Source organism: Podarcis pityusensis (assembly GCF_964106645.2).
Source record: "Podarcis pityusensis genome assembly, chromosome: 15".
Classification (NCBI taxonomy): domain Eukaryota; kingdom Metazoa; phylum Chordata; class Lepidosauria; order Squamata; family Lacertidae; genus Podarcis; species Podarcis pityusensis.
In genome coordinates, this window is record NC_138040.1 from 26624649 (window position 1) to 26639425 (window position 14777).

The window sequence follows — 14777 nt, forward strand, 5'->3', positions numbered from 1 at the left end:
ATCTATTGACTAACCATGAAGAAACTGTTAGTTTTGGACTCTGTGGGAGCATGACATGGAGAAAGAGAGGGCCACAAGAGGATCTATTTTTGATAGAGTAGAATTTCATCTCTGTGTTTTTGTATATAGGAAGCTTAACATCAGGTAACAACTCTTGAGTTTTCCAACTTCTGAATTGTGACTTTAGAAGAAGCCCTATTTAGGGTTGGAAAATTAGCAACCCTTCCATCAGAGAGATCTTTGTTAGTCTAAAGCTTGCGTATTAATTGTATCATCAAAAAAGCAACGGATGCCCTGCTTTGTTGAGGTGCAACGGATGCCCTGCTTTGGTGGCAGTTCCCCTCTCCGTCCGCCATTCCTCCCATTCTCTTCTCTCTCCAGGTCCTGCAAACCCAAGGTTGTTGATTGTGAAATGAACCGTTTTCTGTTATAAATTAAAACGTTCCTCTTGTTTCCTCTCTTTTCTGGAATAGCCAACATGGAGGGTGTGTTCACTGTGATGGGCTTGAAGCCAGAGACAAGGTATGCCATCCGACTGACTGCCATCAATGGCAAAGGCGCAGGCGAAATCAGTTCTCCCTCCGAGTTCAAGACACAGCCAGTTCGTAAGTAACTCCTTGCTTTTCTGTTCTTCCTTGCTTTTTGCAAACGTCCTTCGTTTTCTCTCCCTGCCTCTTTGCAGCCTCCCTTCCATGCATGGATGGCTCCTGTTCCTCTTGCAGGTCTCATTCTGATCTTTCCCAAAACATCTGTCCAGATTTCTCTGATTTCACCAGGTTGTAACATCGACCCACTTCTGTTATTTTCTGTCTTCCAATGGTCTTTTCTGTTTTTGTTCTTCCTCCCACCAAGCTGCGCTCCCAGCGACTGGTTATGGAAATAAGGGGTTTGATTGTTTAGGGGGATAGTGTGGCTTTTCTTTTTTTAACTAGCCCTCACTCCTTTATTGTAGCTTGGCACATGTCATAACAATCTTGTGGGTAAGGGATAGAGAAATGAACCAGCTTTTTTCTGGCACAGCTGGTAGAAGGGTGGAGAAAGGGTAGAAGGGTGATTTTTTTTAATCTGAACTTCCTCTGTTATGAAGCATTGGTTGAGTTTTGAGCCAAACTGACAATCCTTTTACTTTGCCTGGGCCAACAAGTTGTCATCATCACCCACCCACCCATGCCTCAATCCATTTCAGTGGACAAACAAATGCCCCAATGACAGGTCTAGAAGGATAGCAGTTGCCTGCTTCTGTTGTTCATTGGCAACTGCTACTGAGAGGCACACTGTTTCCAACCCTGGTGTTAGCATCATGGCTAGTAACCATTAAAAGACTTATCAACTTTCTAGGATTTGTCTTAATTACATTTTGAAGCCAACCAATAGAGCAGGCATCACTGCTGCTTGTAACCCTGTGCTCTATGAACAACTATATATTTTGGTCAGTCTTGACTCTTATTATATACTCCGCCTCATTGAATTGTAAGAGACAGAGAAATATTGTTGGAGCACACCTTAAAACTTCCATCTAACTGGCAGAAGAGTTAAACTCAAGAATCAGGTTGCCACAGAGCTGTGTACATGCTTTTGAGCATGCATGTTCCACTGTGGCTCCTACTTTACAGTTCCACATCATTTGTGCACCACATGCTTTGCAGGATGTGGACAGGATTCAGACTGAACAAGCGAGAGCTAACTGCAAGTTATTCCTCTGGATTTTGCTGCTCCTCTGAGTGAGGATGGACCTGTATGTCTGTCCTACTGAGTTTTCCCATTTTCCAGTTCCTTCCTTCTTTGGAGGGGCAAGTGGAGGAAGCTGAGCTGTTTTCAGACTTGTAATAAAAATTAAACCGAGATTAAATGTAACATGATATGGAACAAAATGGGCTTTATATATATGTGGTTGCCCCAGATCTAAGCCCTTTTCCACTCCCAGTTTCACTCAAGCCTCTACATAGCCAGCTTGCTCATGTTTGGATGGGCTTCCTTATACCCTTTTCCCAATTTTCTCCAACCAATGTTCTTCGCGTGTGCCTGGAAATGATCAGCAACAAACCCACATCTCCTTTCCTATGCCTGTTCAGCTCAGTACTCCTCCTACTACGTCCAGGGCCTCACAGCAAAGACCAGAGGTTACAGCGACTCTCCCACTCCGCCAGTTCCTCCCTCTCTACCTTGGAAGCTAGTTGTGCTCCTTGTCCCCACAAACTATCCAGTGCACAGATAAATGAACACAATTCCCCTCTTGTGCTTCTGTAGCTGCCCAGTTTTTACTCTTCTCTGATAATCTTAACCTGCTTACCTGGAAAATGTGACCCTAATGCAAGGAACGGTCGCTTGTTTTAAATTTCCAGTGCCTTGTTCTATCGCCTCCTTTATTTTCATCTCTGTTACATCTTTTCTTTTTTTGGGGTCTGTGTCTGTCTTTTCTTTTCATCTGTGTTCCAACCATGGGGAAACCGCAGGCACTCCACCGCCACGTAAGTGCTTCTGAATTCCTTCTCCTGGAGTGCTCTTACCCTAACATTGGATGTAGAACTAGCCCTTTTTAACTTAGCATTTCTCTCTTCCTTTCTTTTCTAGTTTTTTTTTAACCTTCCTTCTTGTGCTTAGAAACAAAGTAGCTGATAAAACTCTTGCATCTCCTAATAACACTGATGCTAGAGTAGCTGTTGTATTTTTCCAGTTAACACTGCCGTTTGTAGAAGTTGGCCAAGAGGTTGACGCCTCCTTCTTTCCCATCTCCAAAGCATGCAGTGTTGTTCGTATCTGCATGTGTGCCTATTTCACTTGCGATGTTGTTGTTTCACACACACACACACACACCTGGGGTAGGCAATGTTGAAGTTCCCAGGCTGTCTCCAGTGGTTTGCTTGCTTTGATATCAGGTGACAAACTCACTTGTAGGAGGTCGATATTCCAAAAGAAAAAGCTTTTAAAAAATCCTTAGCATACAGGTGAAACTCAGAAAATTAGAATATTGTGGAAAAGTTCATTTATTTCAGTAATTCAACTTAAAAGGTGAAACTAATATATGAGATAGACTCATGACATGCAAAGCGAGATATGTCAAGCCTTTATTTGTTATAATTGTGATGATTATGGCGTACAGCTGATGAAAACCCCAAATTAACAATCTCAGAAAATTAGAATATTAAATGAAATCAGCAAAACAGGGACTGCAAATAGAGCAATATTGGACTTCTGAGAAGTAGAAGCATGTATATGTACTCAGTACTTGGTTTGGGCCCCTTTTGCATCAGTTACTGCCTCAATGTGGCGTGGCATGGATGCTATCAGTCTGTGGCACTGCTGAGGTGTTATGGAAGACCAGGTTGCTTCAATAGCAGCCTTCAGCTCTTCTGCATTGCTCGGTCTCAAGTCTCTCATCTTTCTCTTGGCGATCAAGCACAGTAATCCCATGGGCACTGAACCAGGTTTTGGTACCTTTGGCAGTGTGGGCAGGTGCCAAAGTCCTACTGGAAAATGAAGTCAGCATCCCCATAAAGCTTGTCTGCAGAAGGAAGCATGAAGTGCTCCAAAATCTCCTGGTAGATGGCTACGTTGACCCTGGACATAATGAAGCACAAATAAAGGCTTGACATATCTCGCTTTGCGTGTCATGAGTCTATCTCATATATTAGTTTCACCTTTTAAGTTGAATTACTGAAATAAATGAACTTTTCCACGATATTCTAATTTTCCGAGTTTCACCTGTACACAGTACAGTTAGGGAATGAGGGATCTTGCACTTTACCAGCCTCTGTTTTATAATTAAAGGGGCTTTAGAGTCCAACAGAAGGAGAATGAACAGCAGAAGTAGCTCATGGGTAAACAGGGAAGGTTAGCAGAGCCAGACTCTCCTTAATTGTTCCTTTCATGTTAGTTTAGATTTGTAGATAAATATTGGAAATGAAAATTGGAAAAGAGCAAACAGCCCTGGCTTGGACTCTGATGAGTCTAAAATATCTACAGGGCACCAAGTTGCGCCAAGCTGCCCTAAAATGAAATTGTACTGCTGCTGTCACTCCAATGTTAGGTTTAGTCCCAAAAGAATTCACCCTCCGCCCCTTCAAAATCCGAAGAAACATGGACACCCATACATTGGGGTCAGTTCACTTTCCCAAACGGACCAGCCAGATGCTTACAAATCGGGCAACGTCCTTTTTCCATTGTGTGTTCAGTACATTGCCCTTATATATATGGAAGTTCCATTTAGCTTTCATGGATAATAGCCACACATTGTACCTCTGGTGGTGGCCAATCTTACATGGCTGGTTTATGGACATCCAATTCATGTGGGGTTCAAGCTGTATCCCTCCCAAAGGGTGATCAGATAAATAACTGAGGGTTAAAGGGGGGGAGTGTTAGAGGCACTTTGCTCTCAGGCTGGTGGTGAGCAATAAAGTTGCTGTCCAGTGCAGCCATGTCTGAAAATAATGGATCGATAGCAACTCCCTTGCAGCTGACTGAGCATTGCGAAGAAGTTACAGCCAATAATTGGAAGTCAGCATTAGCACAAGAGCTGGGACTGGAGGGCAGTATTTCATGGAGGCTCCGGGGCATTTGTGCAAGTTGTGATGTCAAGGGGTGCGGTTGTGAGAAAACGAGAGTGTTTTTGTAGCTGGCTCACAGAATCACAAGGCTGCAATTGCAACAATTTTGGCTTCAGTATTAATTAAACACACATACACACACACACACTCCCCTACCTGGGCTTAAAAGGGGAAGGGGGGAAAGCTTGCTGTCAAAACAATTGCAGATGGAAACTGTGAAGCAGTCTGCTTCATTACAGAGCTGCTGATTGCGGTAGAGAAAGAGCATAAGGAATGGTGGAGAGATGATGGCATGGAGATTTCTTTACTAAATTGTGATTGAGCTGATAACCTTTTGAATTTAATTGCAGGAATGTTGTTTCTTAAATGTTGCTGAGGATTTTATTAAGATAGAGTGAGAAAGAAAATACATTCCGTCACTGCAAGGTCCCCAGATAGCAGCACACTACATTAGTGTGAATGATGAACTGTTCTACTCCATGACTGGGGAACCTTTTTGTCTGCTTGAACCATACCCATAGAAGTTGTTTCTCACAGGCCAGATTTGACAGGAGGAGGGTCTGCCCCACTTGCCAAAATCACTTGCACTTTGCAAGTCTCCACACACTTTTAAGCCTCTGAGATTGGGGACTTAAAGGGAGAGGGAGGAGTTTGCTAAAGGCTTTGTGAGTTTCCTCCTTCCCTCTTTTAGTCCCCTATCTTGGAGGCTTAAATGGGGAGTGGGGAGGATGCTCACCAAGTCTTTTACAAGTCTGTCTACACTTCCCTCTTAAGCCTTCAGGATTGGAGACTTAAAGAGGGAGGGGTACACTTGCAAAAGGCTTTAAGACAGACCTTTATTCCCATTTGAGCATCCAGAGGCTCAGACAGGGGTGCAGGAGCTATCTTAAATCCCTTGCGAAAGCCTTTTTGAAGTAGCACACATGCAGAAGCTTCTTCAAAGGGTGCTTCTGCACAGGGCTTTAATCTCTGTTTAGCTGATGAATGGCGATTAAATCATTCTGCCTGGGAACTGGATCACACAACCAATTAAACCCTGTCCTACTACACATCAGCTGACGTAATCAGTAACTTCAGTTGATGGGCAGGTGGGTGGGGTTTGTAGGAAAAAGCCTTGCGGGCCAAATTGGATCCCTTGGTGGGCTAATATTGGCCTGTGAACCATGCCCACTTCTTCAAAAATTACCGTATTTTTTGCTCTGTAAGACTCACTTTTTCCCTCCTAAAAAGTAAGGGGAAATGTGTGTGCGTCTTATGGAGCTGCACAGCTATCCGAGAAGCCAGAACAGCAAGAGGGATCGCTGCTTTTGCTGCACAGCGATCCCTCTTGTTGTTCTGGCTTCTGAGATTCAGAATATTTTTTTTCCCCTTGTTTTCCTCCTCCAAAAACTAGGTGCGTCTTATGGTCTGGTGCGTCTTGTAGTGCGAAAAATACGGTAAATGGGGGGTGGGATGTGTTAGGTTTAGGAGCACCTTGAGTTGCACTCCTTTTGCATATATTAGCACTCCATACACCCACCCTGTGAAGTAGACTGGCATTGCCATTGCATACTAGCGGCAGGCAGTGAACATTTGCCAATGACATCTTTGCTGAGTCAGATGAGCCTTGCATCAGGAGCCTTCCAACTCAGTCTCGTAACCACTCTGCTCACCCATTTCTCCCCTGTCGGCAAGTCCAGCTGTAACAAAAACCCACAGTTCTTGCTCTTCAGCTTGCCTCGTCCTCTTCTGTTTGTCAGAGGACAGAGCAACCCTGGGATGGGACAGACAAAGCTCTGCAATGGGAACATGTACACAATCAGGTAGTTCTGATATTATAGCGGTGACTGATTTCCGGGGAATGAGAGCCTCTTTTTTTTTTTTAACCATTCCACAGCTCTCTTCAGCTCTATAAATGTTCTCAGTAAGTGAGGCATTAAAAAGTACTTTATGGGTTTCTTAACCTGCAGTAATGTATGCAGTGATGGCCATAAATGAGCAGGTGTTGTGTTTGGAAGAGAGTATTGGGCAACAGCCAAGATGGACACCACCACAACACAGAGACACACGTAAAAAAGAATATTGAGGGGGAAACCCTCAGGAACCCACCCACTCTGTACAAAACACAGAGACCACTGAGTATATTTTGTGGGCACAAAATACTGACCTGACTGTTAGAGTGGGGCAGCAGGGAGATGAATTGGAGTTACTGGAAGTCCAAATTGGAGCTTTCCTCTCTACATCACAGTATTCTGTTGCACACCCCCCCCCCCCCCCAAATTTCTGTAGACTTGCAACAGTCTTTGCATGTTTGTTTTCTGAAGGCTTCATACTACAGCCAAATTTGGTTGGCCTAAGGAGTTCCCTCCAACCTCTGGAATGGAGCTGATGTGACTCCTGCTTTTCCAAAGGGGCAGACGAGGAATTCCCACCTCTGAAGAGTGCAAAACTATTGGAGTATTCAGTCAACATTTCCCCAATATTCTGTTTATTTATTACATTTTTTTTTCCTTCCATGGAGTTCAGGACCTTGTTCACTTCTCCCCCAACTTTCTTTTCTGTTTTATCCTCACAGCTATCCTCTGAGGGAACTCTAGACATACTTCTGAACTATGAAATTAAAGTAATGTCTAGTTTGACCCTGAGATAGGTTCGTCTGAAGGAGAGGAACTGCCCCAAGATCACCCAGGGAACTTCCGGGATCTCCTCAGCCCAATGGCTCTCCTTATTTTATAATTCCTTGGCGTAAATGTTCTTCAGCCCTTGCCTTTTTGTCATCAGGCTCTCTTTCCCCCCTTCCCCGCCTTTTTATTTTCCTTCATAATTTATCTTCACACCAGGCTTCACCTTTACATGTCCGATCTATCCTTCGTGTTTCCATAGCAACCCAGCATCCTACTGAATCTGAAAACACAGAGCCAGCCCGTGAGTAGCAGAAAGGCTTTCCTCCCCTCTTTCCCTTCTCTCGCCCACACCCCTCAGACACGTTTACAAAACAGTATGGTGTGCGATAGAGTGCACGGCCAGGAGTCATTAATATGCCCCGCCCCACTATGCGATGGGCGCACTCCAGCATGAACGGATGTGAGTAAGAAAAGACCTGGCACCCTCATCCCTGCACAGTTCCCTTCCCCCAGATTGTGTTGCAGAGTGGAGATACGCTGGTGTTTTGCCATCTATGTGTTTAACGTTGTCGGGAATTAACACCTATTTCATCTGAAAATTTAGACGGGCTTCCCCTTTAACTCCCTCTTTCTTAACATCCTGTTGATCTTGCTCCCTCATTTTAGAGGTGAAAAACTAGATTAGGCTTAATTAAAATGGAGCAGGGTAAATTTGAGAAGCCTTCACAAAGGAAATAAAATGCCCAACAAGATCTGATGCTTCTCTGAGCCCCTGAAGCCTACAGCTGTGATCTTGTGTGTGATTATCCAAATTTTCTCTATTTGATGACATGGAACCCTCGATTAAAAACTGCCCCGGTCTACTGGCAGGTCCCAGTGGAAGAGCATCCAATATTGACATTGGATATAGCCTGGCTATTATCTATTCTTTATTAACATAGGATAACTTCTTAACAGTTGCTTGGAAACAGCAAGTTCTTTTCTTGGATTTTGCCCTTCTCATATCCTATTAAGCCTCAAAACACATCATGACCAATATATGAAAATGGCCACTGAAGGAGATTCAAATAAAATTCCAGTTTCTTGCTGGAAGTTGCATTCCATGGTTTGTAAATTAGCATTCCTCAGAGGGAGTTGCGGGAAAACAGGACGTGGCATGAAATCTGGTTCCTCTAAATTATTTAAACATCTACAGCAAATACATCCTTTGGACTGAAAGGGATGAAGTGGTTGCACTTGATAAAATGTACACCTGTTAAAAACCTCTGCCTTGTGACATCTTTGAGGTGAGCATGACTAACTGCATAATAATTCTAAGCTTGATTTCGGTTCCAGTTAACACACAATTTGCCGCTGGGTGTCTTTGCAGACACAGTGGGTTTGCTTGCAGTTTATCCACGTGTCCCAAAATTAGAATGTTTAACATCTCCGCAGTTTGTTTTTTTCATGGCTTGAAGAGGGGGTGGGGCATATTGATCTGACCAGAGTTTTACGCCATGGTGCCATATTACTGTGTGGAATACCTTGTCATCTCCCACAGAACAGATTTAGTAATAGCCTACTCTTCCAGGGAACTCTGCACAGAACCCCAGTTGCCCCACTGCCTTTAGAGCAGGTGGGGCTTCATATTGTAAAGAAGCCTTGGCCTTCTATAGAGGTTTTTTTTGGCTATGTCTTTTTCCCAGAATAGCTTAAATACTTGAGTCTTGTGAATATAGGTTTGTCCTTCCCAGTGGGAAGCAGGGAAAGTTCCAGTTCTGCAGCTGTAAGGAGGTGGTCTTTATATATTAGGAAAAAGAGGTGGGAGGGAGGCCACTTTACCAATCTTTAAGATGCATTGATTTGGGGTTTGGATCAGGAGAAGTGTGCCTATCCACAAATGAGCACCATCTTAAAGCTTTATTGAACTAAAATCAACATACCTTTTTAACTATTTCAGTATGTAGTCACAGGGATACAGAACCCGTTGCTCAGGCATCATTGAACTCCAGGTTCCAACATTCTTGACCAGTGGCCATTCTCATTTTTCTAGTCTTAAGTACAACTTTCCACATTGGTTGGTTGGTTATAAATCCCAATGAAAATTCACCAGCATTTTAGTTCATTTTAGTGCATATTTCTACCAGTAGACATATTTTTGCAAGCAATTTCTTCTCATATGCATTTCCGCGCGTTATTTTCACCAGCATATGTATTTTTATGTGCACTTTCCCCTTGCATACACATTTTGGGATTGGTAACTGCATCACAAAAATCAGAGAAGGGCAAATTTTGCAGGATAGCTATGTTTCTGTTTGCATATAGTTTGGGGATGTGTGAATTGAGTACAGGTATCCATTAAAATGGACATGAAACTGAATTACTCCCCCATTACTACTATGCTATATTTCATTAGGCACACACTGGACAAACATTTATTCACAAGACTTCATTTTCTTACTACCCTCATTTCAAAAGGGACTTAGGACAATTTTCAACATCAGTAAATTTTTTTAAGGCGCTAAAAAACTTACTTTTTGCCATTCCTGTCCAAACAAAATGGTGCTGGACTAAAGACAAAGACGGTCTTCTTCCAGGAATTATTTCTTTATTTGGAGTGGAGTGGAGAGGGGTAATAAGTCTTCAAACTCAAGGCTTGTCCACAGTTCTGCTTGACCCGCTAATGTTTACTGCTGAATCAGAACAAACGTAAATCAGTTTTTCTGCCCAATGACGTTTGTTCCAATTCAGTTATAAACAGCAGGTTTTCCTGGTGAAAGTGGTGGGACAAACAAAAAACTGCTTGGACTCATGCCTGGAAAGCACAGGGCAAGCAGAATACCTCTCAGACCCATGCTTTCTAGGGGCAAGAGGAATTGCGGAAGAGCCCTTAATCTTTGTTCAGTCAGTGATCTTATCTCTTCACATTTACCACTGTGTGAGCCCAAAGGTATGAAAAACAGTATTTAGATCCACAATTAAACTTTTTTTTTAAAAAAAAAGTTAATTTGGAATCTATTAGTAACTGCTTGCATGCTTGCTGAACAAATTTCTGGGTGAAAATCACGACCAACAGTGAAAGAATGATTAACAAAAATGTGGAAGGGTAACAACAATGTATAAACTTCTGGAATTGATTAGAGTGAAAGAAGTCAGAGAAGAAAGAAAAGAACTTTAAGATAAATTGAATTTCTGTAGTATAAATTTAATTTACTTATGGAGTAATACAATAGTTTTTCTGTGTGGTAAAATATTAAGTGTCATATATATTTATTATATGTAGGTATCTGCAATTTATGTCATTATTGTGAATATAAAGAAATATGAGATTTAACAAAATTTGGGCAGGAAGGCAAGAATTCAGATCCCTAAAAGGAAAGGGGGGGGGGAGAAAAGGAAATTGATTCATTTATTTCTGGGGCATTGTAATGGATGAATGAAGTGCTTGTATTTACAGTATAAAGCCTTTGACTGGACTTAACCGTCATGGGGTCCTTTACCTTTTTACCTTATAAAGCCACTGCAGAGCTTCTGTGCTTGAGTGGCTCAGGTATAAAGAATTTAAAAATAAAACAATAGTTTAGTAAACTTCTTTTGTTAAAGGGTGTTTCATCTCAACTGTCACTCTACATGAGATGCTGGTTGGTTGAAACCTGAGAACTATGTCAGCAAGCTCCCTATTGGCTCCCCAGATCGCCTGATCTGCCTGGGTTAACAATCTCAACATTATTGACATTATCAGGCTCGGATTTTGGAACGGTCTTTCCATGCTGGTGTCATGTGTTGATGGTAGTTCATCACTATCACCACCATTCTGTGCCAGCTGAGTCTTCCTGTCTAGACCCAGGGGCAGCCCCAAATAGAGAGCATTGCAGTAATCCAGTCCTGACATTACCAGTGCATGGACTACTGTGGTCAGGTTGTCCATATCTAGGGAAAGCTGCATTTGGCATACCAGTTGAAACTGTTAAAAAGCACTCAAGGCCATCCAGACCACCTGTGCCTCAAGTTGAAGAGGGTTCCAGGAGTCCCTCCAAATGACGTAGCTGCTTATTCAAAGAAAGTTAAGTGGTGATCAGGGCAAGCAGCTTGTTCATATTCCAGATCAAGGAATGATCAACCCACAAAGCCTCTTGTCTTCCTAGGATTCAGGTGAGGTTCATTGGCTCACATCCAGACATTGGGTCCCTGAAGGTAGCTTGCCCCAGAACTCCCAATGACCATTCAAGATGGCTTGTTACAGATGTTGAGTAGCACTAATAGTGCCCTGCAGGATCCCATAACATACTTGCCATGAGCCTGAAAAGGACTCTCCTAATGATCCCTGGTTGTGATCCTGCAAGTAGGAATGGAATTACTGTAGCACAGTGTCCCTGGTGCCCTTCCCACAGAGCCAGATATTATGGTCAATGATACTGAAAGCCACAGAGAAGTCTCTGTCCTGGTGAAGGTCATCCATCAGAGTGGCCTGAACCCATATAGAAATTCCCATTTGACCACTGTCAGTGATGTAATCAAAGCACATTGGATACTCACCATTCTGCCAAGTGCCATTTTCAATACTAGCCCAAGATATTTTGGCACCTCAGATTTAAAACTCGGATGTCTAAAGCCTGAGAAGTTGAAGCCCCTTGAAATATAAGGACCCCATGAGCTGCCAGCTGAAGAGGCCACCCCCTTGAAGTAGAAGCAGCCTTGACCAGTTCAAAAAAGTATTGCTAGGCAAAAGAGAGAGAGAAAGGAAAGAGTGAGGGCCTTTTTCAAGGTAATCCTTGTGGACCTTCCACAGCTTGCTTGAACTTGTGTGATTTTTTTTCTTTAGCAGTTCATTGCTCTGTCCCAGCTTCTGCCAACCAAGCAGTTTGAAAGCATACCAATGCAAATAGATAAATAGGTACTGCTGTGGCTGGAAGGTAAACAGTGTTTCCATGCACTCTGGCACTCGTCACGGTCCTCCATGCACCAGAAGCGGTTTAGTCATGCTGACCACATGACCTGGAGATCTGTCTGCGGACAAACGCCGGCTCCCTCGGCCTGAAAGCGAGATGAGCGCCACAACCCCATAGTCGCCTTTGACTGGACTTAACCATCCAGGGGTCCTTTACCTTTACCTTTTTACCTTTACTATTTCACAGAGAACGAAAAGCAAAGAGGTGATGGATTATAGATAATACCAAATCTCTATGAAGGCACATGGCTTCTCATCTTGAGTAGCAATGTTTAATGTCCTGTTGAGTGAGAAGACATCAAACAGCTTCTCTGTTTTCTACATTTCCATTTTCATCAAACCTGTTTAAACACAGTGCTTGTGATACAAAAGCTCCATTAAAATGGAGCACAAGTAGGATTGGGGTTTGTTTTTAAACATCTGCCCTATGAACATCACCTTTTTGAATGCCTGCAGAATGTGACAGCCCTTTAGATATTTGAAGATGGCTATCATATCTCCTCTCATTTCTCCCTTATCCAGGCTAAACATACTAATTCCCTCATCCATTCTTCATAATGCTTTGTTTCCAGATCCCTGATCATCTTGGTTGTCCTTCTTTTGCACATGTTCCAGCTTCTCAATAACCTTCTTAAATTGTGTCCGGAACTGGACACAGTACTCCAGGTGTGGTCTGATCAAGACAGAATAGAGCAGTACTATTATTTCCTTTGACCTGCACACTATACTTCTGTTGATGCAGCTTAGAATAGCATTAACTTTTTTGCTGCTGCACCACACTGTTGACTCATTTTAAGCTTGTGGTCTACTAAGACCCCTAGATCCTTTTCACATGTACTGCTGGTAAGCCAGGTGTCCCCCACCTTATATTTATGCAGCTGGTTACTGCTGCCTAAGTGTCGAACCTTACATTTGTCCCAATTGAAATTCATTTTGTTAGTTTGGGCCCAGTTCTCCAATCAGTTAAGGTCATATTGAATCCCAATTCTGTCTTCTGTGGAATCAGCTACCCCTCCCAGTTTGGTGTCATCTACAATTTGAATGAGAATCCCTCAGTTTCTTCATCCAAGTTGTTTATAAAGATGTTGAACTACAACGGGCCCAGGACAGAACCCCATGGCTCCCCACACGTCACAAGGAACCATTAGTTGAGTACCTTGGAGAGCTTCTGCTAGCCAGTGTAGAGTGACAATACTGACCTAGGCGGACCTATGATCTCACAGCTTCCTGTGTTCCTCATATGTTTCAGTGTGTGACTATGGGAGAAAGCAATTTAGTGTATTGCTTTCTGTTGCCTGCCCCAATTCTTCAGAAAGAGGCATGCTATACATCTGAATCAATAGGCATTAACATGATAGAGAGAAAGGCATGGGCATAGCCAGGATTTTTGTTGCAGGGGGCAGGACTTTTGTTAGGAGGATAAGAATCAACATGATAGGTCAGTTAGTTAAGTATTTCTACTTTTTTACTTGATGGGGCAGCTGCCCCCCCTGCCCCCCTTGGCTACGCCCATGGAGAGAGGGAATATAAGCCAAATTCATCACAGTGCCCAAGAACTCAGGCAGCTGTTTCACTATGCAGCTGACTTGCAAATCAGCCAGGATGTTCAGCTTGCAACACAAATGCGATCTTTTGGTTGCCATGTGATCTGAACTGACTAGTGAGCTTGCTCATGTGGTGAAATGGTTATGTGACACACACGCACACCCTTCAGGATTTTGTTCAACCCCCTCAGACTCTTCCTGTGTTAATTTGGCTGTTTCAGCTGGTCCTCGGCCAGCTTGCGCTGCAGACATGGACCTCATCTGAGCGTGTGGTGTTTCTAAGCAACCTGTATTTATCTTACTCTCCTTACCTGGCTGTATTCACGGCAGCGCTCCTCAGACAAAGACTAATTTAATTGTGTTTTCTCTCTCTCCTTACCAAGAGATGTGTAGGTGGGTTTGTTTGTTTGCTTGTTTTGCTTTTCTGTCCCTACAGGGAGGAGATTTCATCAATAGGAGACAGCAAGTTCCATTTGCAATAAATCCAAGAAGCTAACTTTTCTTTCCACAGTCTTCCTTCATGTGGGCGAGCTGTTTCTAAATAACACTACTTTTCCCTCCTTTCTGTTTTGTGTTCCTCCTTAGTGGTGTTATGGATGCCAGTTTGATTTCTATGAGAAAGGTTTCTCTTGTCTCAACATATATATATATATTGTTGCTCTTCTTGGCTTTAGTATTAATTGATTTGCAACCCCCAGTGTTGCCTAACCAACCAGATCTCTTGCTGTAGTAACTCAGTGTTTTCTCCTGTTTAATAATAATCTTGTGTTTGCAGGTTGGTGGGTGTTTTTTGTTTTGTTTTTTTGTTTTACTGTCTCCCCCAGTGTTTCAGTGGAGTGGCTAATTTAATTTTGTTTAGACTTTAATTTAATCTATGAATGTTGTTGATTCTTTTTGCCCATTGTTTACATCAGTTTTTAAATTTTTTTTGTATTTTTCATGTGACCTCCTCCACTTTCCTTTCAACCAAATCATGTGCGTGCGTATCATGTGACTTTGTCATGTGGCTTGCATGGTGCTGCTGATGTCGTCCACGCTGGTGAACAGAAGGTAAAAATTAAAACAACAACAAAACACAGCTTTGTTCTGATTGGTTGACAAGTTCTGCACAGGACAATATATATAATATATATATATTTATATATATCCAAAAATACAC

General features: G+C 42.7%; 1 protein-coding gene across 10 annotated transcripts in view; it reads left to right on the plus strand.

The window, feature by feature from the left end:
• The window catches only part of NCAM1 (neural cell adhesion molecule 1), a 216359-nt gene that overhangs the window by 162276 nt on the left and 39306 nt on the right, over nt 1-14777 (plus strand). For 4 of the 10 annotated variants that reach the window (XM_080983406.1, XM_080983409.1, XM_080983412.1 and 1 more), the window contains 3 exons: nt 474-605; nt 2454-2468; nt 7407-7448. In XM_080983406.1, the coding sequence (XP_080839532.1) occupies nt 474-605; nt 2454-2468; nt 7407-7448 (189 nt within the window). The remainder of the gene's footprint in view (nt 1-473; nt 606-2453; nt 2469-7406; nt 7449-14777) is intronic. The other 6 variants (XM_080983410.1, XM_080983411.1, XM_080983414.1 and 3 more) reach the window with 2 other exon arrangements.